Consider the following 26,207-nt stretch of genomic DNA (forward strand, 5'->3'; position numbering starts at 1 on the left):
TCACATTTGGAGAAGGAAAAAGAAGTGGATATTTTTTTTCCACTTTTTTGAACTGAAAAATGGCTGAAGAGATTTTGCTTCAAAATGTTAGCTATGGACCAAAAACATGAGACTTTCAAACTAAAAATGACTTCATGAAAACTTGCTGTGTGTGAGAGACGGGAACAAGGATATAAATTCAAGTCTTGTGCAATCCTAATGATATTAGTTGCTACCAGGCAACCACTAAACAATAACTGTATCCTCTCCTTTCCTGTTGTAAGTGGAAGTGAAAGAAATCTTATGACTGAGTCTGTCCTCACAATCTATCCCCAGTCTTGAAGATTCAGGATATTTGTATGAGCTTTCAAGCTCTTAGATGCTTATCCTACACAGTTTCTGAAACTTTTCTGACTTGCAGTTCTTTGTTGTGCTGTGAGGATAATTTTTTAGTTTTCAGTAACATTAGAATAAATTGCAAAGATTGCGAATCTCATCAGAAGCAATGAAACTCTACGTTCCATTTCTGACTGAACTCCCAAATTGCAGTCAGGCTGTTTCTCTGGATGTGGGCCAAAATACCATGATAAATACTTCTTTACAACATTGTGCATTGACTACTTAAATGCATGTAGTAAATTAAGCCATACATTAGCTTTATCATAATCGTAAATTAAATCTACTCAAACTGATGATGGTGCAACTATTTGACTGGTTATTACGCATCGTGAGCATATAACACCAATGCTCCAGGAATAGTGTGGTTTGCCTGCTGTTTCTGGCAGAGTTTGAGTTGCTATTGACCTATAAAACCCTAAATGTTTTGGGGACTGTCTGCTGGGGACTGCCTCTCCCCCATGTAATATTGCCACAACTGGGATCAGTGGAGATGCTCAGTCCTGAGTCTTGTTAGATGAAAGGAGAGAGACTTGAGATCACTCTCCCCGTGCTTCTGGGTCTGAAATTAGCCCATATTCACTCACCTTCAGGGAATGCTGCAGAGACCATCTATTTGCTCAGACATTTGAGGAGGCTTGAGTTGTCTGGGCTTTTGGGGTGGAGGTCTTGAGGAAGACAGTTATTAGCTTAACTTTAGGCTGGCAGGGATGTTATATTATTCAGGGTGCTGGGTTAGCAGCTGCATTTGATGGGTTGTACAACTGCCAGCCTCTTTGAATTAATGGAGGCGCTTAGTGGTTTTCAAACTGGGATGCGTGAGAGAAATCCTGTAATGGCAAACAAAGCAATTTATTTCGTAAGACTTGGCAATCTAATCATAGGTATATTATGACCCTATCTCAGATGGGTGTATACTGTAGACCACATTATTTGGAGAGGAGTATACAGCCTAGAAAGTTTGAAAACCACTGCAGTAGCAATTAGGATGGGTGATTTCCTGTTTGTACTAATGATAATGAACACTTCTAGATGGTTTTCTCCTTTATCCTTCCTCTATCTCCTTCCAGTTCTCTAGCACTGGCCTCTTCTGTTTCCCCATACTCACAACTTTTTTATAATATAAGGATACTCTGTCCTGTAGCTCTTGCTGTGTGGAAATGCTTTTCTCCCTCTCTTTCCTTACCTTTTTGTATCATTTAAAATGTCAACTTTGTTTGGACAATGTTAAATCCATAGCTTTCCTTCCCTGAGTATATCTTAATTTCTTTTTCTGTTTCTTGTCAATTGGTATTGTAACTAGGGGCCCTGTTAAAATTTCATTTGCTATAGAATGTCAGTGGTCCATATTTTAATAATCCTCTTGTCATCTATTTTTAGGATCTTGGAAACAAAGATCTTAACCGAGACAAAGTTTATTTGATTTGTCAAATAGTCCGGGTTGGAAGAATGGATCTAAAAGATAGCAATATGAAAAAATGCACTCAAGGATTGCGACGGCCATTTGGTGTGGCAGGTAACAATCATTTCATTTAAAATTATTTGCAGAATTTCCTTCTAATCACAGCCCATTTACATTTATTGTTTTTTTGTAATGAAAAATTTAAAAACTTGATTATTTAAAGGCAGAGACAAAAAGCATTAAGATGAACCTTAAAATGGAAGAATGCCTTTGATTAAACACATGAATAAAATATGTAGTAAATGAAAGCATGTTTAAATATTTGTAGTAATTACTGATGGAAAAAAATTCTCCAGGAATCTAGTGTGTGTGGTTTATTGAGCTGTGCAGCTTCAGCATCTCACGCAATATAAGAGCCTGATCCTGTCTACACTTAATAGGAGCAGAGTACTATATCCTCTAAGAACATAAGAATGGCCATACTGGGTCAGATTAATGGTCCATCTAGCCTAGTATCCTCCTTCCAACAGTGGCTGGTGTCAGATGCTTCAGAGGGAATGAACAGAACAGGGCAATTTATCGAGTGATCTATCCCATGTCATCCACGTTAACAGATAGCAGGTTTTTAAAACAAACAAAAGGAAGTATTTCACACAATGCACAGTCAATCTGTGAAACTCCTTGCCAGGGGATTCTGTGAAGGCCAAAAGTATCACTGGGTTAAAAAAAGAATTAGATAAATTCATGGAGCAGAAGTCCATCAATGGCTATTAACCAAGGTGACCTGGAACACAACCCCATGCTCTGCAGCAACTATGGTTCTTTAAGGATGTTGTCAGTATGGATCCTGCAACTCGCTCTCCATCCCTGCTTTTTGGAACATGGGCTTTGAGTCGCAAGGGGACTGAGGAAGTATTGCCCTTTATGCCTTCATATGGGAGCATGAGGAGGCAGAGAGCGCATACTGATGCTCTGTCATAAATATAAAGGGAGGGGTAACAACCTTCCTGTATACAGTACTTAAAATCCCTCCTGGCCAGAGGCACAATATCCTCTTACCAGTAAAGGGTTAAGAAGCTCAGGTAACCTGGCTGGCACCTGACCAAAAGGACCAATAAGGGGACAAGATACTTTCAAATCTAGGTGGGGTGGCGGGGAAGGCTTTTGTCTGTCTGTCCTGTGTGCTTGCCGGAGAGAGATCAAGAAAGCAAGCAATCCAACTCCATTAGAATTAGTAAGTACTAGCAAGGAAATGTGTCCGTTTACTTTTGTTTTGGCTTGTGATTTTCTCTGTGCTGAGAGGAAGATGTATTCCTGGTTTTCTTTTTGTAACTTTAAAGTTTTTGCCCAGAGGGAAATCCTCTGTGTTTTAAATCTGATTGCCCTGTGAGATAAGCTTCCCTTCTAATTTTACAGAGGTGCTTCTTTTACCTTTTTTCTTTCTAATAAAGTTCTGTTTCTTTTAAGAGCCTGACTGATTTCTCTATTGTCCTAAGACCCAGGGGCTTGAGTCTGTGATCACTTTGTAAGCAATTGGTTAGGATATTATTCTCAAGCCTCCCCAGGAAAGGGGGTGTAAGGGCTTGGGGGGATATTTAGGGGGAATAGGAACCCCAAGTGGTCATTTCCCTGAATCTTTGTTAAATCACTTGGTGGTGGCAGCGTACCCTCCAAGGGCAAAGAGTTTGTGCTTTGAGGAAGTTTTACCCTACACTGGTAAAAATAAGCTTAGGGGGTCTTTCATGCGGGTCCCCACATCTGTACCCTACAGTTCAGAGTGGGGAGGGAACCCTGACAGCTCATTGATTTTTTTTTTTTAAATGAAGTCTTTTGGCCTTGTGTCCATGAGGCTCGTGCACAAGTACAGTGGTATCAACACTGACTAAAACAACTCAAAGAACAGCAAATATTGAAGAATGAAATAGAAAACTGTACATCTGACAACTTACATATTGGAAAACTAAGCTTCAGTGCCATTGGGTATTTGGAAACAGTTAATGGGAGGATAGGAATGAAAATAAACCATTTCTACATGGAAATTATATCATAGCACCTGGAAAAGGTTTTTTTTTCTTTCTTTCTCTCTCTAAACTTGTACACACACAGAGTTCAGCTTATTAGGTTTTAACAAAGGCTTTAGCCTCAAGTCTGTTCATATTGAATTTCATCTCCTTGGGGAAGGTACAACGTATGGCACCCCAATTGAGTGTAAATAACTTTTTTGGTAAAGATTAACCATATATTGTACTTTACATTGCTAGCAATAACTGATGAAATACCATTGTATAATATCTTTCCATCTAATAACCTTGAAAATCATATCTTAAAATGCATACCTGTCCTGAAGCATAATGTTAGTGAGAGAGAGGAATAATTTTTCATGTTCTTATATATTAATGAATTTTATTTCTACTTTTCTAGTTATGGATATTACAGATACCATAAAAGGTAAAGCGGAAAGTGATGAAGAGAAGCAGCATTTCATTCCTTTTCACCCGTAAGAGTCAAATTTATTTTTTACAATACAACAATTCATTTTACATGCAAAAATTTCTGGCTATGTGAATGTGCTTGTCATGGATCTTTTCTTTATTACAGATAAAGTGATTTTAATTGCATTATATGAATATCAATGTTAGTACAGTCTGAAGTACTAAAAAGAAAACAAGTAATTTTATGGGAATATGAGTGAAAAATATTAATAAGATTAACGTGAAATGTGACAAAGACATGGAAGTTTTTCATAGGGCATCAGCTAAGTATAAATGAATTCAAACTGATGTCTTCACTCCACACTACTGAACAAGTTGAAAGGTGACTGAATTTTGAAAAAGGAAGTTCAAATTTCAATTGCAATGCAAAGCAATCTTTGACTCTCAAATTGGTACTCACACATAAATGGAGAAATAGGCTGAAGTATAGGCACACATTGGAAACAGTTATTGAATGGCATTCTGCATAATACTGCAAGTGTTTGTATGTTCTGTGGAGAATATACCAGTTTGCCAAGCACTTAAGCATTGGCCCCACTTCCCTTTTTTACAATTCCATCTGAGTCATTTGAGCTGGGTGTCAAGAAGCATTCCTGAACTGGATAGTAGAGGAAAGGGGAAGGGGGTTCTAATGCACCTCTGGCTTCTGATGAGGAAAACTGTATTGGAAAAGGCACTAATTGAACCCATTAGGATTACCACACATATAGGGCCTAATCACATCAGCCACACTATCAGAGGCTCGTTCACCTGCACATCTACCAATGTGATATATGACATCATGTGACAGCAATGCCCCTCTGCCGTGTACATTGGGCAAACTGGACAGTCTCTACGTAAAAGAATAAATTGACACAAATCAGATGTCAAGAATTATAACATTCATAAACCAGTCGGAGAACACTTCAATCTCTCTGGTCACTCGATTTCTGATCTCAAAGTGACTATCCTTCAACAAAGAACTTCGAAAACAGACTCCAAGGAGAGACTGCTGAATTGGAATTAATTTGCAAATTGGATACAATTAACTTAGGCTTGAATAGAGACTGGGAGTGGTTGAGTCATTATACTAAGTAAAACTATTTTCCCTTGTTTATTCCCCTCTCCCCCCCACTGTTCCTCAGATGTTCTTGTTAACTCTTGGAAATGTGCTGGAAATGGCCCACCTTGATTATCACTTCAAAAGGTTTTCTCTCCCGCCACCCCACTCTCCTGCTGATAATAGCTCATCTTAAATGATCACTCTCCTTACAATGTGTATTTTTTCATGGTTTGTGTGTAGATAAATCTCCTCACTGTATTTTCCACTTCATGCATCCGATGAAGTGAGCTGTAGCTCACGAAAGCCTATGCTCAAATAAATGGGTTAGTCTCTAAGATGCCACAAGTACTCCTTTTCTTTTTGCGAATACAGACTAACACGGCTGCTACTCTGAAACCACACATATCAAAAACCTTTGATTTAGTTGTTATGGCTCACCACTGATTGCATCCTACCAGAAGATTTATAGGTTCTTATCCAATTCAGACTACAGAGTTCAAGAACTCAGAGAGTTCTATATCGGGAGAGGATTCTTGGAGTGCTTGGCAAGAACACGTACACTGAGGACAATACCAAATTGATAAAACCTTTATTGAAATTAACATTAAAAATAAGAAATGCAATGAAACTTATAACTGCAAAAAAGTAAAAGAATTCCAAAACTCCTGGTTGTACAATTTCTATTATAAGTACTTAACCTAACATACTCACACCTTTCCTTGAGGACCTGGTAATACGAGGTGAAGGACCAGCCTCACTCCTGGCATGCCCAATTACGCAATGGTGCTGGCTTCCCCAATGGTTAGGAATGTTGAGTAGTTATACTATACTGCACAAGCTGAGCTGATAGAATGATAAAATAGATAGATAGAGCTTAGAACTTAGAAGAGCTGAACTTCAAAGAACCGAACTGAACTCTCCTACAAGGTATTTTATAGGATCCTGACCTATGTAATTCAGGCCCAACCTACTATACCCAAATCTTATTTCCGTACCCTAAGAAATTTATAGGTACCCTTCTCCTATAGGCAGTGGTGAGCTGGAGCCGGTTCGCGTGAACCGGTTGTTACATTTTGAAACCGGTTTAGAACTGGTTGCTAAAGGGGTGGTACAAAGACACTGAGTGTGGTATAATTGCCTGGATAGGGTCACTGGGCTTTAACATCCAGAAAGGACATGGATCCAACACTCTCTTAGGCCTGGTCTACTCTGGGGGGGGGCGGGGGGGGGAGGGAGGGGAAGATCACTAAGTGCATAGTGGTGGGGATTGGTAAATAATTAAGTTGTAAAAGAACAATGACTGAGGGCATTGGCTTTATTGCTTCCTTAATTATTTGGTATGTTCAGTGTTTACTAGGGAATTTTTTCTATTTTCCTTTAGAGTGGTTGCAGAGAATGATTCTTTGCACAGTCTCTTAGGAAAAGTCACAGCATCAAAAGGAGACAGTGGCGGGCAAGGTAAAGTAGTCTTTGTATGTAAGCAAAACAATACATTGTATTTATAAATCTTGGTTTCATATTTTTTTAGTCTGGATTTCAAATCAGTCCCTGTACTTCAGTCATTGGGCTAGATATACTGTGACACTGACAATGATGAATGTAAATCTTTGTGGGGGAGTTAGAGGCTATTTAGATAATAAGCACCTGTCTCACTGAGCAAAGTGGCTTTAGTTACGGTTTAAGTGGTAGCTGTTTTTTGGCTGAGGAGGTGGGAAAGGTGACATTTGTAAGCAGTTCTCCAGAGGAGAGAAAAATGGTAACTTAATTCAAACTCCAAAGTTTGTTAATTACATAATCTCTCGCTTTTTCTATAGGTCTGTGGGTAACTATGAAAATGCTTGTTGGAGACATGACTCAGATTAGGAAGGACTACCCCCATCTCGTTGACAGGACAACAGTTGTTGCAAGGAAGCTGGGATTCCCTGAAATAATCATGCCAGGTAGGAGGTGATTTGTTCTTCACTGAAAATAGACTTTCACCTTTTCACTGTAAAGCCTAATATAAATACCTGTAATATTTAGCTTGGAGCTTACTTCAATGTACACTTCAGGGTGATTTATAATTTAAATATTAGAAGCTTACATCAATCAGTGAAATATAATTACTTAGAAAAAATGTAAGGATAAATCATTTAAAACAAAAATGCTTAAATGAAGACAAAGATCAGGGATGGTGTTGGCCCACTGCTCAGTGGAGAAGGTGAGCTGGTGATAGATGATGATAGGAAGGCAGAGCTGTTCAATGCATACTTTGCTTCAGTCTTCTCACAAAAAATAACACGTGACTGGACGACTTGTGAAATTACCATAGACGACAAAGAGGAAGGGATGCAGATCGGGATAAGTAAAGAACATTTCAGATCTTCTGACTAATTTGAATGAATTCAAGTTAGTGGGGCCTGATGCTATTCATCCCAGAGTGCTAAAGGAATTAGTTGAAGAAATCTTTGAGCCACTGGCAATAAGATTTGTAAATTCATGGATGATAGGGGAAGTCCTAGAAGACAGGAGGAGGGCTAATGTAGTGCCCATATTCAAAAAGGGGGGAAAAGGAGGAGCCAGGAAACTACAGACTAGTCAGCCTGACCTCGATACCTGGGAAGCTATTACAGAAATGTATAAAACGTTCAGTTGGTGAATACCTGAAGGATGAAGGGGTGATCATTAGCAGCCAGCATGGATATACGAAGAACAAATCCATGCCAAACCAGCTTGATTTGCTTCTTTGATAGGGTGACTGGTTTGGTGGATAGGGGGAAATGTGGACATCATATACCTGGACTTGAGCAAAGCTTTTGAGACAGCCCCACATGACATTCTGATAAGAAAGCTGGAGTAATGCAGCTCGGTGGAACTATAGTTAAGTAGATACATAACTGGTTAAACAACCACAAACAACAAGTAACTGTTAATGGAATGATGTCTGACTGGAAGGAGATCTTGAGTGGGGCTCCACAGGGATCTGTTCTGGGTCCAGTATTATTTTACATTTATATTAATGACCTGGATGTAGGAATAGAGAGCATACTGATAAAATTTTCACAAAAAGCTAGAGGGGTTGCCAACACTGTGGAGAATAGTGCTAAAATCCAAAGGGATATGGATCGATTGGAGAACTGGGCTATAGATGACGAAATGAAATTCAAAAAAGGCTACACTTAAGGAAGAAAAACCAAATGCACCAATACAGAATGGGTGATAACTGGCTTGGCAGCAGCACTGCTGAGAAGGATCTGGGAGTTGTCATGGATCACAACTTCAACATGAGTCAACATTGTGATGCTGTTGCAAAAAAGCAATGCAATTTTAGGTTGCATTAACTGGGGTATAGCAAGCAAGTCATGGGAGGTGATAATACTTCTCTATTCGACTCTGGTTAGGCCTGAGCTAGAGTACTGTGTCCAACTTTGGTCACCAAAGGAAAGGATCCCAAGGCGAACAACAAACATGATCAAAGGGATGGAATGTAAGCCAGAGGAGCAAAGGCTGAAGGGAAAGAGGAGATTAAGGGGGGATATGATCACAGTCTTCAAATACTTGAAAGGCTGCCCTGAAAAGATGGAGAAAAGTTGTTCTCTCTTGCCACAGAGGGCAGGTCAAGAGGCAATGGGTTCAAACTATACAATGTAAAGATTTAGATTAGATCTCAGAAAAAAATTCATAATTGTAAGAACAACAGGACAACAGAACAGACTGCCTAGGGACGTTGTGGAAGCTCCTTCACTGGAGGCTTTCAAAAGGAGCTAGATGGCCATCTGTGTTGGATGGTTTAGACACAACAAATCCTGTATCTTGGCAGGGGAGCCGACTAGATGACTCTTGCGGTCCCTTCTAACCCTATGATTCTGATTCTAAAAGTACCATGTTTCTCATAAATTGCTTTCATGATCACTGCATAGATAAGGAATTATTTACAGCTTTTATTAGTTGTTTGACTTTCATACTATGCTTTTGTTCCAGTTAAAATACCAATATGTATGAAGTCAGGCTACTAAATGTTTGTTTAAAGCCAATTTCTTGGTTCAGATTATCCAGACTGGCATGTATGTGGCATTATGGTTTTGATGACATCTCAATTTGTTCACAGGAGGAGAACAAAAAAAGCTGTTTTATAAAGCTCCCATTTGGGGGGGAAAACAGAATTTCATATCTTATTAGTCAAATTGAGTAACAGCATCTTAACTTCACCTCACCAGAAGGTGTCACTGCAGTCTGAGAGTTAGATGAGTTCCCTTTCAGGAAACACATTTTCTCGTTTCAGACCATACTATAAAATTTGATCAAATGAAAATATCAAAGCAGAACACTTTAAACTTTTCTTTAGAATGAACTTAACTTCATTTAATATAGTTCAGCATAGTGAGATGAGTATGTAAGTAATCATTATTACTTATAAAAACCCTCTTGGGTTTCCCTTTGATTTTGTAATATATTTTTATTCTTTTGCATTTCTGTCATAGGGGATATAAGAAATGATATTTATGTTACACTGACTATGGGTGATTTTGATAAGTACAATAAAACAACCCAAAGAAATGTGGAAGTGATCATGTGTGTCTGTGACGAAGAAGGAAAAGTGATACCAGTAAGTTTTTGTCTCTTGCCATTAGCATTAAACATGAAAATGTTAAACACATCTTAGAAGTAAGCCTTGCACTTCACATGAATTTTGAATAACATTGTAATGTAATATCCTGCAGTACATTTGTGTTCTATTTCTAGTGAGTTGTTTTGTCATGCTGGAATTGTTATATTTAATAAAAGCCTTACGTAGTGTGCATAAACCTGTAAAAGACACTTGCTGACCTGTTATCTCTGACTAGAGAGCAAATAGATGATCTGCTCTTATTGACTGTGACTCTGGAGATTTCCTCATGGGGATTCCTGGAAGAGTAATGTAATTACTATGTTAAACTAAATGTTCCATCTCCATTATACAACTAGCCAATGCAGGAATGGGACACAAAGACTGTATTCCTATCTCTTGGGTGGGGGTAGCCTGCTTGAGTTAGGTAAGGTAGCAATGTGGATCAGTGTCTGTCTGTACGTATGCAATGTAAATATTTACTAGTTTTTTCATGGTGTCTCTTTTCCTTTTTTGTATAACTTTTTATTTGTCTCAAGACCTTAATAGCTGTCCAGTGTTTAGGAAGATTTTCTTCCACTTTGTTTTGAGCTTCATGCTATTCTTTTTGGAACTGTGCTGTATTCAGAAGAGTGAAAGCAGTGACATTTCTTAAGACCATGTAAATCTGGAGCAACTCAGTGCGGTAAAAAGCCTTACGCTGTCAGAATTGAGAATTCTTGTTAATGCATGTATGATGCAACAAATCTTCATTATGGGGCCAAACATCAAAATGTGGCCTTCAGCAGTGTGTGTGCACATCTGTCATGTGAAAATGAAGGAGAAAGACACCCCAAAGAGCTTTGGATCTCTAAGTTCTGTTGCCCGCATCTGCAAGTAATGATTTTAACCCATTAGTGCAAGTTTGGGGATGTTCAAGTGGAAGCTCAGTAAAAGTCCTTTTGGAAACCTGGCACTATTTTATGTCTTCACTTAATTTTCTTTAACGGTGCTTATCCCAAAGTTTAGGCACCTCTTAATTAATTCAGTACTTAATAAAATGACCATATTTAAATGTCCAGAAATAAAATCATAACTTACATTTTCTATCTTACTCTATTCATGCACCTTCTCCCTAACTGAATGAGAAACAAAGCACATCACTGTCTATATTTATAGCTTAAGTCAATCAGTTCAAGCTCTTTTTTAGACAGCACTCTTTTTAAACCTCTTTCATTACACAAAAATGCTCATCTGTTCATTTAAGATAATCTTGAGAGCACATAAATATTGGGAAGATAACTGGACTTCTGCTTTATCTAGATATAACAAAAGCAAAGCTGAATTAGAAATAGTACACAATAGAGAACACTAATGTGTTTTAAATTGGAAAAACTGGCACTCAATTTATTTCTGCAAACAAGAGAAGGCCACTTTCTATAAGTAAATGTCACAGAATAAATTTAAACAACTCATGTGAGAATGGTGCATTATAAAACACCCTTTTGGGGATATGTATTTCTACGAATTTAGATGACTATATTTCCTCAGTAGAACCCAGAAATAAAGCCTCATTACTCCTCTTGATGTATCAATATTACTACCTTCTTGTCTCATGTTTAAAAGAATGACTTCATAAGGTAGGAAGTGGTTAAGATAGAGGGTTCACTGCTATCTGATATTTATAAATGTCTGGCGTCCAATACAATGTACAAACTTAGTTTTAGTTGCACCTACAGTCGAGAACAAGTACTATGCATTAGTAATTTAGTGTGTATCTAGTATGCATGTGTGAGGGATGCTCCATGAGTGAGGGATGCAGAATGTGCATGAGTGAGGGATGCTACATTTTTGATGGGTGATGAAACCCATCCCAAGTAGAAATAGAGGCAGAAGTGAGAGCTTGGCCTATTTTCCCCTCAGCACAGGAAACTAGCTACCCTGTGTGTGGGATCCCTGGCTGTACTGTGAGAGTCTTTTCAGTCCATTAAATGGCCTTAGCCTAGAATTTACAAACCCTTGTGATAAAATGAGTGGAGATGAGTGCTGATCAAACTTGGGGTGATTTAAAAAAAAAAGGCAGATTGGGGTCTGAACTCTTCAGCTTGTGCCAGTCTGTAGAAATAGCATATCGTGTGAGTGTTTTGGAGGGGAGGAAATGAGGGACAAAATCAATGAGAAATTTTGGAAAAGGTAAGGTTTAGAAAAATTGGAGAATGCGAATTAAAATGTTGAAAGGGGAGGTTTTATAATGTTAAATAAGTAGAACTAGAAGAAGCAATTGTTAGACATGGGGTGGGAAAGGAAGGTGAGACTAGAAATAGAAATGGAGACTTAGAGAGAAATAGAGAAACTGGGAAGAAAATGTTAAAATAGGGTTAAATATTGATATTTTAAAATAGCATCAAAACAACAAAACACAGTAGAGTAATTAATAAAATGAACAACCAGGAAAAAAAACAAGGCAGCAAGAGCTTGATGTATAGCAGGTGGCAAAAATTGGACATAGAATTGGATCTTTTTTGGGGTGTCACATTTTCTTCCTCTCTCTAAATCATAAATGGGGTATGAATTCAAGGAGAACAGTGACTGCCTTTCTGTGGTTGCTGTGTACTAGGGTGGCAGATACTGCTTGAAAACTACACCCAATTAGCTGGAGCTGAACCTGTTGGAAAGGGGTAAAGCAGACTTGCTGGTGCAAGTGGCATAATGACACACCCTCAGGCAGACAGTGCTAAAGTTTGGAGCAGACAGATCCTGAGAGAAGGAGCCCAAACTACAGCCAACCAAGTGTAGAAGACTTAAATTGGGGCAAAGTTACTGTAGAGGCAGTAAAGCGTGCTGAGGCTTAATCCTGGGGGTTTATATAGGTTAATTTGGGAACACCTTTTTGTTAATAAAGCAGATGCCAAGAGAAGTGGCTCTATTTTTGGACCGAATGAGCACTCCCCTTTGGAGTGGGGTTGGGATGCTATTGGTGTGGGGTAGGGCCTATCCAGACCACAATGCACTTTGGGGCATAACTTTGAGTGTAGAAATGAAACATGACAAATGTAAAAATATGCCCTGAAATGAGATGTACTGGGGGTAGAAGGGAGTCCCCAGGAGGGGGCCTTATTGCCAGCATGCCCCCTGCTCCTAGTACTGCCCCTAGAGGGAAGTCTCACTGAGCAAGACAGTGGCCTGGGAATTCTGAGTTAATTCATAGGAGAGATTTTGGAATCTAAATTGGGAGTGCCTTCCTGAACTGAAGTAATCATGTCCAGTTGAGCCTACTTTAGGTTCAGAACCTTAAAAGGGGATGGACTACTTTTAGGAAAGAGAGGAGTGTTACTTTCTAAAAGCCAAGGAAGCGAGTTCTAGAGACACAAATCCTCCCTAGTTGTATTTGTAGTTTTCTGGCCATTTAGAGATTAAATAAAATAAGCTGCTTAAGGAAGCGTTCCCAGGCATTTCTCTATGATTTTGTTGCTTGTTTTCTTGGAAAAGAGCCCTGTGAAATTTGAAACCCCAGAAAAGAGAGGGCTTTGGTATCTTTGCTTTGCTTGGTCCTCCTTGGTTTCTCTAGCCGCATAGATGTCCAGCTAAACCTCCCAGAAAACTGAAAAAAGCAAACACAACTTATTAACTTCCCTTTCCCATACACAAACACCTACATCTTAGACCCTTTATGGAGCAAGTTATTTGCTGGGCACCGGCTGCATGCTAAAGGAATTAAAATCTCCTGAGGTTGCCCAAGCCTTCTCTATTCTGGCACTTCCCACTGTTGGAAGTTTTTTGTGATTCAGGGTTGTTCAAGTGATTGTGTTTATGTGGATGTGTCATAAATATAAAGGGAAGGGTAACAACCTTTATGTATGCAGTAATATAAAATCCCTCTTGGCCAGAGGTACAGAATCCCCTTATCTGTAAGGGATTAATCAGTTCAATTAACCTAGTTAGAACCTGACCAGAAGGACCAATGTGGAAAGAAGATACTTTCAAACCTGGGGAGGGAGAAGCTTTGTTTTTGTGCTCTGTGTGTGTTCTCTCGGGAGATAGAGACCAAGCAAATAATCCAGCTCCTACTGAATGATGCATCTAAAATTACAGGAATAGTAAGTAATAGCAAGGAAATGCGTTAGAGTATCTTTTGTTTTAGCTTGTGAATTTTCCCTATGCTTAGAAGGAGATTTATCCCTGGTTTTTGTAACCTTAAAGTTTTGCCTACAGGGGAATCCTCTGTGTTTTGAATCTGATTACCCTGTAAAAATTATCTTCCATCCTGATTTTACAGAGGTGGTGCTTTTACTTCTTTTTCTTTATTATAAAGTTCTGTTTTTTTGTTTTTTTTTTTAAGAATCTGATTGGTTTTAGTGTCCTAAAAACCCAGGGATTTCGCTGCGCTCACCTGTACCAATTGGTGAGGATATTATTCTCAAGCCTCCCCAGGAAAGGGGGTGAAGGGATTGGGAGAAATATTTTGGGGAGCAGAAACTCCAAGTGGTTCTTTTTCTTGAATCTTTGTCTAACTCACTTGGTGGTAGCAGTGAATACTGTCCAAGGACAAGAAAGGATTTGTGCCTTGAGAAAGTTTTTTAACCTAAGATGGTAGAAATAAGCTTAGGGGGTCTTTCATGTGGGTCCCCACATCTATACCCCAGAGTTCAGAGTGAGGAGGGAACCCTGACAGGATGTCTGACCCTGGCCTACTTTCTTCTGTGAAGCTTTTAAAATAAATGCCCTCCTGAGGCACAACATGACTATGTAGTGGTACTACACACTATTTGTACTCCAGTTTGTCAATATATAGTCTTCTCTTGCAGTCTTTGCGTGTACAAAACTTGCATGGATTTCAATGGGAGCCACGTAAGGGGTGATAGAGCTGCATGCACTAGGCTGAAGGCTACTTTTATTGTTCAACTTGGTTGCAGTACAAAAAACAAAACAAAGAAGAAACACGCTGGAAAGCATTAAAATACCTCTTGGTGGGAATAGAAGACATTTGATCATATTTTACACGTAGGATGGTTGACGTTTCTATACTTGAAGTAGATTATAATCTCCTTGAGCCAGAGACTTCCTTATGTATTTCTATCACAGTGGGTTGCTGGTCTGACTGAGGTCTCTAGGTGCTATCACAGTACAAATAATACAACCTTGTTTTATTATTTGTGCAATAAACAGAATATCCTGTACTCCTTTTTATATGTGTCTTTAAATGTAGCACTGTAGCCTCTAGCTGTAAACAATTCTTGTGTTGCATTTAAATTGGAAGATGCTTTTCCATTTAAATTTAGTTGATGGTGTTCTTGGTTCTGTACAATGGGCCAAATTCACCTCTGGAATAAACAAGGTGAATTGCATTGATTGAGTATAGTGAACCCATACTCGTGCCAATAATCAAGTTAGCCTCTGAATACTGTTGTCAGTGTTGCACCCTCTAAAGATTTGTAGAAAGATTGGCACTAGCATGTATTTAGAGCTAAAAACCCCACAAAATGCATTGTGGATGTCTGAAGGTTTAGAAATAATTCAAGTAAAATACAGCCTGATCAATGCAAGCCCATCAGGGAACTTATTTTGTATGGAATTTTTTTAAAAAAAATCCGATAAATACATCAGTGTTACAAACAAGTGACCAGACTGGTTACCATTAGGGTCAGAAATTTTCAGAATGTTTTATATTGATGGAGTGCTGCTAATATTAGATAATTGTATTCATTTCCTTGTAGTGTTTTGACTTCTTTAGCAATCAGAATGTGAGGTGTGAGAGACAGGATGGGAAATGTGATCTGATGATCTGGTCATGACTTCCTGCTTCTCCTCATGGCTCTGATTTCTAGAATGCTAGTATTTATTATAGTTAAACAGCTTTTACTTCTAGTTCTTTGGATGAATTTTGTAAATCTGTTATGCAGAAAATATGTACCTTGTTGGAGTGTTCTTAAGTAGGAGAGTTTTGCCTTTTACCCACATCCCATGAATTATTTACACAAAATAACTAAGTTTGTATTTTTTTTCCTCTTTTTGTGTAAGAATGCAATTTGTTTGGGAGCAGGGGACAAACCTGTAAGTGAATACAGATCAGTTCTCTACTATCAGGTCAAACAGCCACGCTGGATGGAAACATTAAAGGTATGACACAAACATTTTTCATTTATATTTTCCCCTTCAGTTGTCAGGTCCTATCTTTTCTCCTAAAAAACAAACAAACAAACCAAAACAACAACAACCTATTACAGTACAACTCACATTTTTTGTAACAAATACCTTGAGGTCTTGAAATATAGTTGCATGTATGTCTTACATCAACTATCAGTTTGGGATACATGATAAGTGACGCTTAAAGTTTCAGTCCAGAAAGCCGTGTTAGGATTTCTTGTTTTTGTAGCACCAAAACCCATGAGATCATCTTAGTTTACCTTATGTCCTGAATATGCCAAATTGAAAATGAAGTACACCATTAGCTGTATTGGTGTAAAATAGAGAAAGTGAGACGCTTGAGTGATTAAACGAGTATGGTAAATAACCTCCTGTAAATTTTAGATTGTTATGGTCTTGGATGTCTGTTAGAGAAGAACTAATAGACACCTATGTAATGAGTGTTTAATTGTAATAGTCTGGAAGGTTCTGAAGGCAATAATTACAAAACATGGCTCAAGGTTACTTGACAAGTCTACAGTCAATGCTTTTTTGGAAAAGTGCTATGGAAGATGGGCTGAATTATGTTAGTAATCTGTGTAATAAGTCTGCGACTGCACCAATGTATGTAGTGACAGTGGATAGAGGAAGGTAGGTCATCTGCAGCTGTAAAACATGTTTGTATTTTGAAAGCACTGACAAATGCATTTTGACATCTTGTTGCCATTTTAAATTTTGGCAGTAACTTGAATAGATTTTGTATTGAAAGCCATTAGAAATAGTTGTGCTTTCAATTATTTGAAAATTGGGGTTTGAAGTCAGATTAAGGTAGTGTAAAATGCTGTGTTGTAGCTAGTGATGTTCAAGATAGTCTCATGTGACTTCAGGAGCCATCACTGTCTAAGCAATAAGGAGAGACAAGGTGAGTAAAGTAATACCTTTTACTGGATCAACTTCTGTGGGTGAGATAAGATTGCCTGTCTGTCTTTCATCCACAGAAGTTGGTCCAATTAAAGATATTACCTCACCCACCTTGTCCTGCTAATATCCTGGGACCAACACAGCTACTACTATACTGAAAATAGGAATAACCACAAGATGGACATCAGAATTATATAATTTAAAAATCTGATATGTGACCCATCAGATCATGAGAATGTTTTATACTAATGGAGTGCTGCTAATATTGGATAACGTATTCATTTCCTTGTAGCGTCTGTGACTTTTAGCAATCAGAATGAGAGGTGTGAGAGTGGGTGGGAATGTGACCTGATGATCTGGTCATGACTCCCTTGTTGTCTTCATGGCTTTGATACCTACTTGCTCTGCAGCTTTGGGAAAGTCATTTAATATTTTTCTACTCCAGCTCATCCATTACTGAAGAGGTATAATTACCTCCATAGGGCTTTGATTGATGTTAAAGGGTTTTGAGAGGTATTCTATAAATCCATATAATTAACAGTACAATTTCACTTTCCTTTTTTGTTTTTGTTTTCTAGTACATGAAATTTTGTCCGCCCTATAACTGATGGCTTTATCCATACTCGCATGCAAATTGGAATTGGTCCTGATGAACATTTTCATTCTGGACTGTATAATAGAAACCCAGGCACCCAGAGCTCAGTCTACTTCCTCCTGCTGCAGTCCTTTCTTACACCCTCCTCTATTCTGCTTCACTGTGGTGCCTAATGACTGTGGAATTCATTAGGAATTCCAAGCAGATGATTTCAGGACTAGGATCTCTTCTGCTTCCCGAGGCCAGGCCTAGGCAAATGTGTTTTGTGTATGCAAGGCTTTATAGGGCCAGCATACAGGTGGGAAACAGTAGCACTGATTTTTGCATGTGGTTATATCTGTCTCAAGTTTCGTCAGGTGCCCCCTCTTGCCCACTCACCAGATGGCTGTGAGTAGGGTTGCCAACTTCCTAACAGCACAAAACCGAGCACCCTGGCCCCACCCCTTCGCCCAAAGGCCCCCACCCCCACTACATTCCCACTCCCTCGGAGGCTCTCTCCCCCCCACCCTTACTCACTTTCACTGGGTTGGGGCAGGGGGTTGTGGTGTGGGAGGCGTGGTGCCAGAAATGAGGGGTTCAGGGTATGTGTGTGGGGGTCCAGCCTGGGGCAGGGAGTTGGGGTGAGGAAGGGGATGTGGGCTCTGGGGTGGGGCTGGGGATGAGGGGTTCAGGGTGTGGGAGGGGGCTCTGAGTTTCGGGGGGGGGTTGGTTTGGGTGCAGCTTACCTCGGGCGGCTCCCAGTCAGTGGCACAGCAGGGCTAAGGTGTCCTGGCAGTGTGCTGTGCTCCGGAAGGGACCAGCAGGTCCAGCTCCTAAGCAGGGGGGCCATGGTCCTCTGAGCGCTGCTCTCGCCCACCGGCCCTGCTCCCCAACTTCCATTGGACGTGGTTCCTGGCCGATGGGAGTGTGGAGCTGGTGCTCGAGGTGGGGACAGCACGCAGAGCCCTGTGGCCCCTCTGCCTAGGAGCTGGACCTGCTGGCTGCTTCCGGGATGCAGCACGCTGCCAGGACAGGTAAGAACTAGCCTGCCTTAGACCCACAGCACTGCTGACCAGACTTTTAATGGCTTGGTTGGCAGTGCTGAATGGAGCCACCAGGGTCCTTTTTTGACTGAGTGTTCCGGTTGAAAACAGGACACCTGGCAACTCTAGCTGTGAGGAGCCCACTGGACCCCATGTGTTTTAAGCCTCCAGAGTTGAACAGAATCCAGGCACTGCCTCTGGTTGGGATCCCTCAACATACTCACAGGGCGATGATCCTCCATTTAGCACACTCTTCTGAAAGCTGAAATTTTATGATCCAGCTGCCTACCCCCTGTTACCAGTGCCAACTGCTCTCTCTCTCCTAAAGCTTAAACACTCTCTCTTCGAGAACTTCCACCATCTGGTTGCTCTGTGTCCGCAGGTTAACTCTTGAAGGGCATGTGTGTAAGACATAATGCACAGACTGACTTTCAGAGGATTCTAAACCACTATTGCTCTTAATCACAAGAAATACACAAGTCTAGACAAAAATAAGTCTATATACATTTCTCTGCCTTCGTTTCCTCACCAGTCCAGAGCATATGTTTCAAACTCCCTCAAGTTGATACTTCCCATCATCAACTCCTGGCTCCTTTGTCCTGCTGCTAGTAATTTTCCGCTCTTCAAACCCGAGCCTACTTACACGCAGGCTGGAGGAAGTGGCTTCTCCCAGCTCTAGACACCCTCCTCCTTAGCATATATACTGAGCAATCAGAGTACAGTCATTAAAGGTAACTCTTCTTCATTGTCCCTCATCTGGAAGAGATGTGCTTACAAGCTTGTCAGCAATAATTGATATACAGAGGCATTCCTTGATGCAGCACTTTTCAGTAAGAACAACTTCACAATGTCAACCAGAATTTGTAAATTGCCCAGATTGCATGAGTGGCTAAACCCAGCAATTAAAGGAATGGTGGATATTCATTTCAAAGTAGACAAGTTTCATTATGTGCTATAACTTCTGATTTATAAAAGGTGGCAGTCCCCATTGAAGATATGCAAAGAATACATCTGCGTTTCATGTTCAGACATAGGTCATCTCAAGAGTGTAAGTACAGAATTTTTATTCTTTTTGTTTGCAATCAAGGTTGCCAGTCCTTCTAAAAAAAATAACACATGATTTTGTACTTTGTAGCTAAAGACAAGGGAGAAAAGAATTTTGCAATGGCCTATGTAAAGCTCATGAAAGAAGATGGTACAACTCTGCAAGATGGCTCCCATGAGTTGGTAGTCTTAAAGGTATAGTAATGAAGGTTGTTGCATAGAAGCAATTATTTTTTTCACTGACTTTTTTACTATTCAGTCTTCTATGATATTCCCAATTTTCCATGGTCTTCCTCTCATTATCCTACTAAAGACTTAAATTATGTGGTCCTTCCTCTGAATGGACAAGACTGGATTCATCTTTTTCTAGAGTTGGTCAAGATGACCCCAAACATCTGCTATAGGTAGGAATCATTGTAGAATGACACAGGACAGTTGCTGTTCCCACATTTTAACCTTTGTTGCCCTGCTTAAAGTCTACTTTGTCCCTACTTCTAGAAGCTTGGGACAAAACTCAAGACCTGGACTGAAACCATCATTAGAGCTTGGAATATGATTCAGTTAATTTTACCATGATTTCTCCTGCCTTGTGAATAATCTGTGAACAGCTTGTGACTTTCTAGTATTTGTGAGGGGTTGGTTGCTTTATAATTACAATGAATACTAAGATGTGAATTGTATATGGTCAGTTGCAGGGATTTGGATACTGGACATTTGAACAGTGCTGGTTTGTTCTGATTGGCCACAAATAACATGGTTGACTTTCCCCCCACCCTGTCCCCAGTTGGATGCATGATATTAAACTTGGGTTTCTCAGGCAGATACTGAAGACTGGGAATTGGAAATGAATTTCCTGAAAATATAATCAATCCTGTACTTAATTAGTTGTTTCCAAATGTGTTCTGTCCAGTAAACTAGTTTTTCTGTAATATTCATGGAAAGCTATAACAGAGGCCTGCACACAACTAAAGCAAATTGTTTATAAATTCCAGTGGAGATTAATGTGTTTTTTTTAGATATTTGCCCACCTCTTGTTGGTGTTAAAACTGATAAATATTGAGGCCAGAAGGGACCATTATGATCATCCAGTCTTGACTGATTGTATAATGCAACCCATAAAATTTCAGCAAGTGATTCCTGCTTCAAGCCCATAACTTCTGGTTAAGCGAGAGCATATATATTAGAAATGCTAAACTGAGTTGGCACATTATATTTGTGGTAGAAAATAGATCATTTCTGACAGAGAAATGCTACTTCTAGAATTCAAATACAGAAACACCAGTGCTAAGCATTTAAAAACATGAGTCAGGATCCCAGAAATGGAAGGGCTTTAAACTCAAGAGGTTTTAAATACCTTTTAAAGTTTTAAGGGTGGTGGCTTCCCCCCCCCCCTTTTTTTTTTTGCCTTCTGATGTTCAGTCCTTTGGTGTGCACTTGAATCATGTTTTCAAGCTTTTCTCTGAAAGTTAGAAACTTTCTATTCAAAATGAAAGCTGTGACTCTCATGTATCTTTTTCTTTTAAAAAAATCCTAATTGTGAGACTGATAAAATTGAGGAAGCAGGCAACACTTGCCAATGTTCTAGTACATTTTCAACTTCAAAAGTGACCTTTCTGCCCTCAATATATCTCTTGATAATTTTCAGGGTTTTCCTGTGCTTTGCTTGGCTGCAGCTAGAGAATGGACATCTCCTCATGGGATGGAAACCTTTTTTTTTCTTTTTTTTAATGCTTTTGAGTGAGAACCTGAACTGAGTTAGGCACCAAGCCCCTTTTTACATCTTGTCAGTCTGGGAAGCATCTCTGACTTCTCTTAGGGATGCATTAGCATGAATTATCTCAAGAACTATTTAAACCATAAAAACTGACACCATAGGTCTGTTGGCACACAGCTCTTCTTTCACAGGCCAAACCTTTTGGAGCTATGGTAAATATCAAAGAATAAGTCTCCTGAATCTAGAAATCCTGTGCCAAGTAAATTTCAGGTCAGCGCACTCTCCTCCACATCTGCTACACTTGGTCTGCAGGCTGATATGGTCTGGAAATTCAGCTTCAAACCTGAACAGTCATGATATTTGAATAGTTGCAACAATATTGGGTACAAACTGTGAACTGACGGATGTACTATATGGTGCAAGTAGCTATTCCAAGAGCTGTAGTTAGGTATATTCTATTTTCCTTCCCTAGTACCTACCATTTCATAATCTGACTAAAGTGGTTGTTTGTTTGTTTGTTTTCATTTTAATAGGCTTCTTTTGCTAGAAGCTTGTGTTGGGGAGACTGTTTTCAGTTCTAGTCTTAATTGTCAACTGAGTATAGTTTTCCCTAATTTCTCATTTCTGAATCGTTCCAATGTAATCAAGTTGGATTTTATGACAAACTGAATGCAGTCTGTTGTAGTATCTGTCCTCCCTAATCAATATCCAAGTGCATAAAATTATTGAGAGGACCTCTAAAATAATTTTACAGAATACAGATTAACTTCGCCTGATACAAAATTATGCTGTCATTTTCTTTGGCTCATCACTATTCACAGCCTCTCTTAGAAGGCCAAACACCACAATTCTGTTTTGATTGACTCTCTATGGAATGTCTTCAAATCAGAAGAAATAATCTCCTGTTTTACAACTTGCCGATTATTCCTGAATAACATCTCTAAGATATCACCTTCCCCTCCATCCAGACAATCCAGGTCACCCTCCTGTTAGATCTCAATTACTGCAACATCATCTTCTGTGACCTTGAATTATGCAGTCTCGACCCCCTCCCCCCCGCCCTTGTAGCCATTCAAAATGGTGCTTCAAAGAAAAATTTCCAGGATTCTTGCTTTGATCACATCATCCTCTTTGCATCCCTTCACTGTCCTCTTCTCTTCTCCATTTCATCAAACACAAACTACTTTGCCACTTTCAAGGCCCTTCATGTCCTATCCCCACTTTACTTCTCTGTCATGTGCTATTGAGAGGTCAGCTCCAGCCTGCATTCTGCCACTGGTACCAGCCAGCATTGTCCACTTATTACATTTTCAAACAATCACCTTTCCAATTTCTTCTGGGCTGCCCTTTGCATATGAGAAGGAGCACCCTTTGAGCACCCTTAAAGTCACCCCTCCTTAAACTTTTCCTGTGGTGCCTAGAAAAAAAATCTTGACAGTGGTGAGGTTGCTGGTGTGTCGCGACTGCAACTTTCTTGCTGACCAGCATTGTTTGTATTTACTTGTGCTCCCCCGTCTGTGTGCAGTCACCTGTTTTCTCTTACCTATGCTTACTTTGTAAACTATTTTGGGGGCAGGGACCCTCTTTTTGTTATGTTTGAGCAGTGCCCAATGCTTGTCCAGGACTGTGATTCCTATGCATTCCTGCAATACAAATAATACATAACTAATATCTTTTCAGGGTGATAGTAAGAAAATGGAGGATGCCAGTGCTTATTTGACTCTACCTTCCTCTCGTCAACATGTGGAGAATAAAGGATTGACCTTAAGTCGAAGTGCTAGCAGTGTGGGAGGACTCTCAGTAAGCACACGGGATGCCTTTTCTATTTCAACTCTGGTTTGTTCAACAAAGCTAACTCAAAATGGTATGCAGTTCATATTCTTGTGTAAGCATTTGAAAAAGGCTATTACACGTTCTTAAAACTCACACGGACATTAAAAAACTATCTTCTCTGCCATTTATTTCAGTGGGTTTACTGGGTCTTTTGAAGTGGCGCATGAAACCAGAACTGCTACAGGAAAATTTAGAAAAATTGAAGATTGTGGATGGCGAGGAAGTTGTGAAGGTACCTCCTTTCCAATGTTACATTCAGTTACACAACTGCTGTTCTGTTGTTGTTGGCGCTCTGTAAATAGCAGACTGCTGGGTTCCTCTCCCCTTTACAGATGATTTTGTGAGCCTTCTGCTTCTCTTTTGACAGAGGATAGAACATTTAGGCTTCTATCAGGCTGTTGTTCATGGCACTCAACAATCATCTGATAGAGGGGATTAGATCGTGATATGGTTGGTTATTCATGACCTCTATTATTTTTTTCCATTTAGTAGAGTAGGTATGCCATTGTTATTCCAGAACCTAGTCTTCCTCCACACAATGGAAAGAATACACCATTCCAGTCATTTAGGAAGAGGTGATGCTGCAGAGTGCAGCTGCACATCACTCTTCCCTGAGATCAGAGATAATTTTCTCTGATCACATAAAATCATTACAGTGACAAAGTTTTGTCATTAATGGTACAAGATGCTCAGAGGAAACAATTTTCAATATATCTTAGTACCAATCTTGGTGAAAGCAAAATACAGTTTGCACACTTATAAGGATTCATCTAGTGGGACAGTAAGAATAATTTTAAAATAGATATTAGGTACAATATGGATGGAGAAAATCATGTAGCCACTATAGGATGGTAATTTAGGATTTCATTAGTATTATGAGGAAGTGTCCTCATATTAGACAGTTTAATATCAGAAGTTCCTATGCTGACATCACACATTGTTGCTTGCTGGGCCATGTCTGAACAAGTGTGCAAGAGTACAATAAAATTTTGATGTTAGGTTAATTTCATTTGACTCACTAGCAGATATGAACATATAGCCCACGGTATTTGACTTCTTTCAGCTATACATATAAAATTTATTTGACCATATATCCCTTTGCAAATTTGAAATGCATGTGCAGAAGAAAATCTAAGTGACAACATAACAAATGTTTAGCCTAGATGAGAGTAGATTAGAGGTTGTAATACTGAAAGAGCTATTGGATAAATCTGAATCCCTCCACGTTAACAAATGCAAGTGATGTGCATTTACTTTAAATATCAGTTGTTTATTGCTCCATGTAAAGACTATTTGCAAGGTTGCAGAAGTAGCTAAAACTGGCAGATACAAATCCTCAAGGGAAATAACTTCTGTAACTTCCCATTCATAAAGGCGCGTGCCTCCAATTTTTATTAGTGTTTTTCCAGAAGGTAGAAAGATGGCTTAATCTTGGTCTTTCTCCTTGTCAAATTGTATTCCCCATATGTGTATCTACATCTATCTAGCTATATGTCACTAGCAGAGGCAGTAATACTGTCCTGTATCCAACAAGTATAGCTTATTTTCTGTGTACTTGAAGCTTCACATAGTTGTCTTCTGGGACACCCACCTTGATTAAGGGAATATTGCTCAGCTAACTCATAGTCCCATGAATATTCCAGACATAGTATTAATCCAACACTTAGAGATCCTTAATTCAACATCTGACTGCTTCCACATGCCTTAGCCAATGTAAACATGTTATTGTTGTTAGTTTGTGGTGCCGTGTCTCTTCCCGCTGCACTTTGTATGTGTTCAAATCATTGGGAAAATAGCTAAAACAACCATTTTCCCCCCTGGCATCGGAACTTTACTTTGCATCTGTAGTTTACTCTTCAGGAAACTAGAAAACTGACTTACTATGCAAAACAGGTGACAAAGGCTAGCACACCTTATACCTGGGTCCCATAAATATATCTCTGGCTGTGTGATCCAGGCAACTGCAGACTCATTAGTCTGATCAATATATGCAAGGCTTTAGAACAAATTGTGAAGCAAAGAATAATTAGACAGACATAAATAGGAGATAATGCAACATGGTTTTACCAAAGGTAGGCTGTGTCAGACTAACCTGACATCTTTCTTTGATAACTGATTCTATAGACAAGAGAAATGTGGTAGATCTAATTTATATGGACTTCAGTAAAGCACTTGATAAATGACAATGAAAGCCCATTTAACAGATTCTGGACTGCATCTTCAACACAACACAGAATTCTTGAATCTTACAGTAACTGTTGAATATACATGTAGTTTTTATCCAAGAAATAACAAACATTTGCTTTCAGCTAAGCTTTTTTTAAAAACTTTTTTCTTTCTGCCCTCTCTAAAATGACACTTATGAAAACCTTCCCTGATCCTTAAAGTTTTGAAAGAAAGATAATCTTAAGTGCATAAACCAGCCTCTAATTAGGGTTAATAAGGTACTTCCTGGTGGGCAAGAAACTCCATAATTGTTTACTAAAGAGTTTCTGCCCCTTCCTCCAAAGCATCTAGTGTCAGCCACTGTTGGAGATGATGATGAATACAGATGGGTTCCTGGCCTGATCCGTTATGCTTTCTTATTCTTAAGTGGGGTTAAAGATTTATCTATCTGGGGACTAATTTTGCTACCTACCCCCTTTTTTTTGGTGCTTCACCTTCATGGGTATTTTCTTTGTGCAGAGAAGACAGGATTGGGACATTACTTGTGAAAAGCACCACTTTGTTGGTATTCTGACACTCTCAACTATACATCAGGGCTAAATTTTAATTTTGGGCTTGTCATAGACAGGTGATTAAAAAAAAAATAGGGAAGAGGATAATAGTAAACATTGCCCACAAACCTAGTTGGTAAAGGAATATTTGCCTTCTGCTGCTGTCAACAGATATACAATAAGCATTGTTTTTATTGCTGGGTTATGTATGCTGCATTTTTTAAAAATAGGAATATATTATTAATGCCCTGCCGCCTTATAACAAATGCAAGATGGGTAAGAATTTGTGGAAAACTGAGCAATGTTAATCTGTATAATAGTTAATTAAGACATAAAGAGAAGGCACCCAAATTAGGAGTCATG

The 26,207-nt window shown here is 39.3% G+C and overlaps 1 protein-coding gene across 2 annotated transcripts in view; it reads left to right on the plus strand.

The window, feature by feature from the left end:
- Positions 1-26,207, plus strand: part of DOCK2 (dedicator of cytokinesis 2) — a 488,728-nt gene that overhangs the window by 65,951 nt on the left and 396,570 nt on the right. For both annotated transcript variants that reach the window (XM_048861500.2, XM_075131370.1), the window contains exons 10-19: positions 1,756-1,891; positions 4,199-4,274; positions 6,693-6,769; positions 7,126-7,251; positions 9,772-9,896; positions 15,894-15,992; positions 19,512-19,584; positions 19,672-19,775; positions 22,975-23,158; positions 23,262-23,359. In XM_048861500.2, coding sequence (XP_048717457.1) covers positions 1,756-1,891; positions 4,199-4,274; positions 6,693-6,769; positions 7,126-7,251; positions 9,772-9,896; positions 15,894-15,992; positions 19,512-19,584; positions 19,672-19,775; positions 22,975-23,158; positions 23,262-23,359 — 1,098 coding nt within the window. The remainder of the gene's footprint in view (positions 1-1,755; positions 1,892-4,198; positions 4,275-6,692; positions 6,770-7,125; positions 7,252-9,771; positions 9,897-15,893; positions 15,993-19,511; positions 19,585-19,671; positions 19,776-22,974; positions 23,159-23,261; positions 23,360-26,207) is intronic.

This window comes from Caretta caretta, chromosome 8 (genome assembly GCF_965140235.1).
Source record: "Caretta caretta isolate rCarCar2 chromosome 8, rCarCar1.hap1, whole genome shotgun sequence".
NCBI classification, from domain to species: domain Eukaryota; kingdom Metazoa; phylum Chordata; order Testudines; family Cheloniidae; genus Caretta; species Caretta caretta.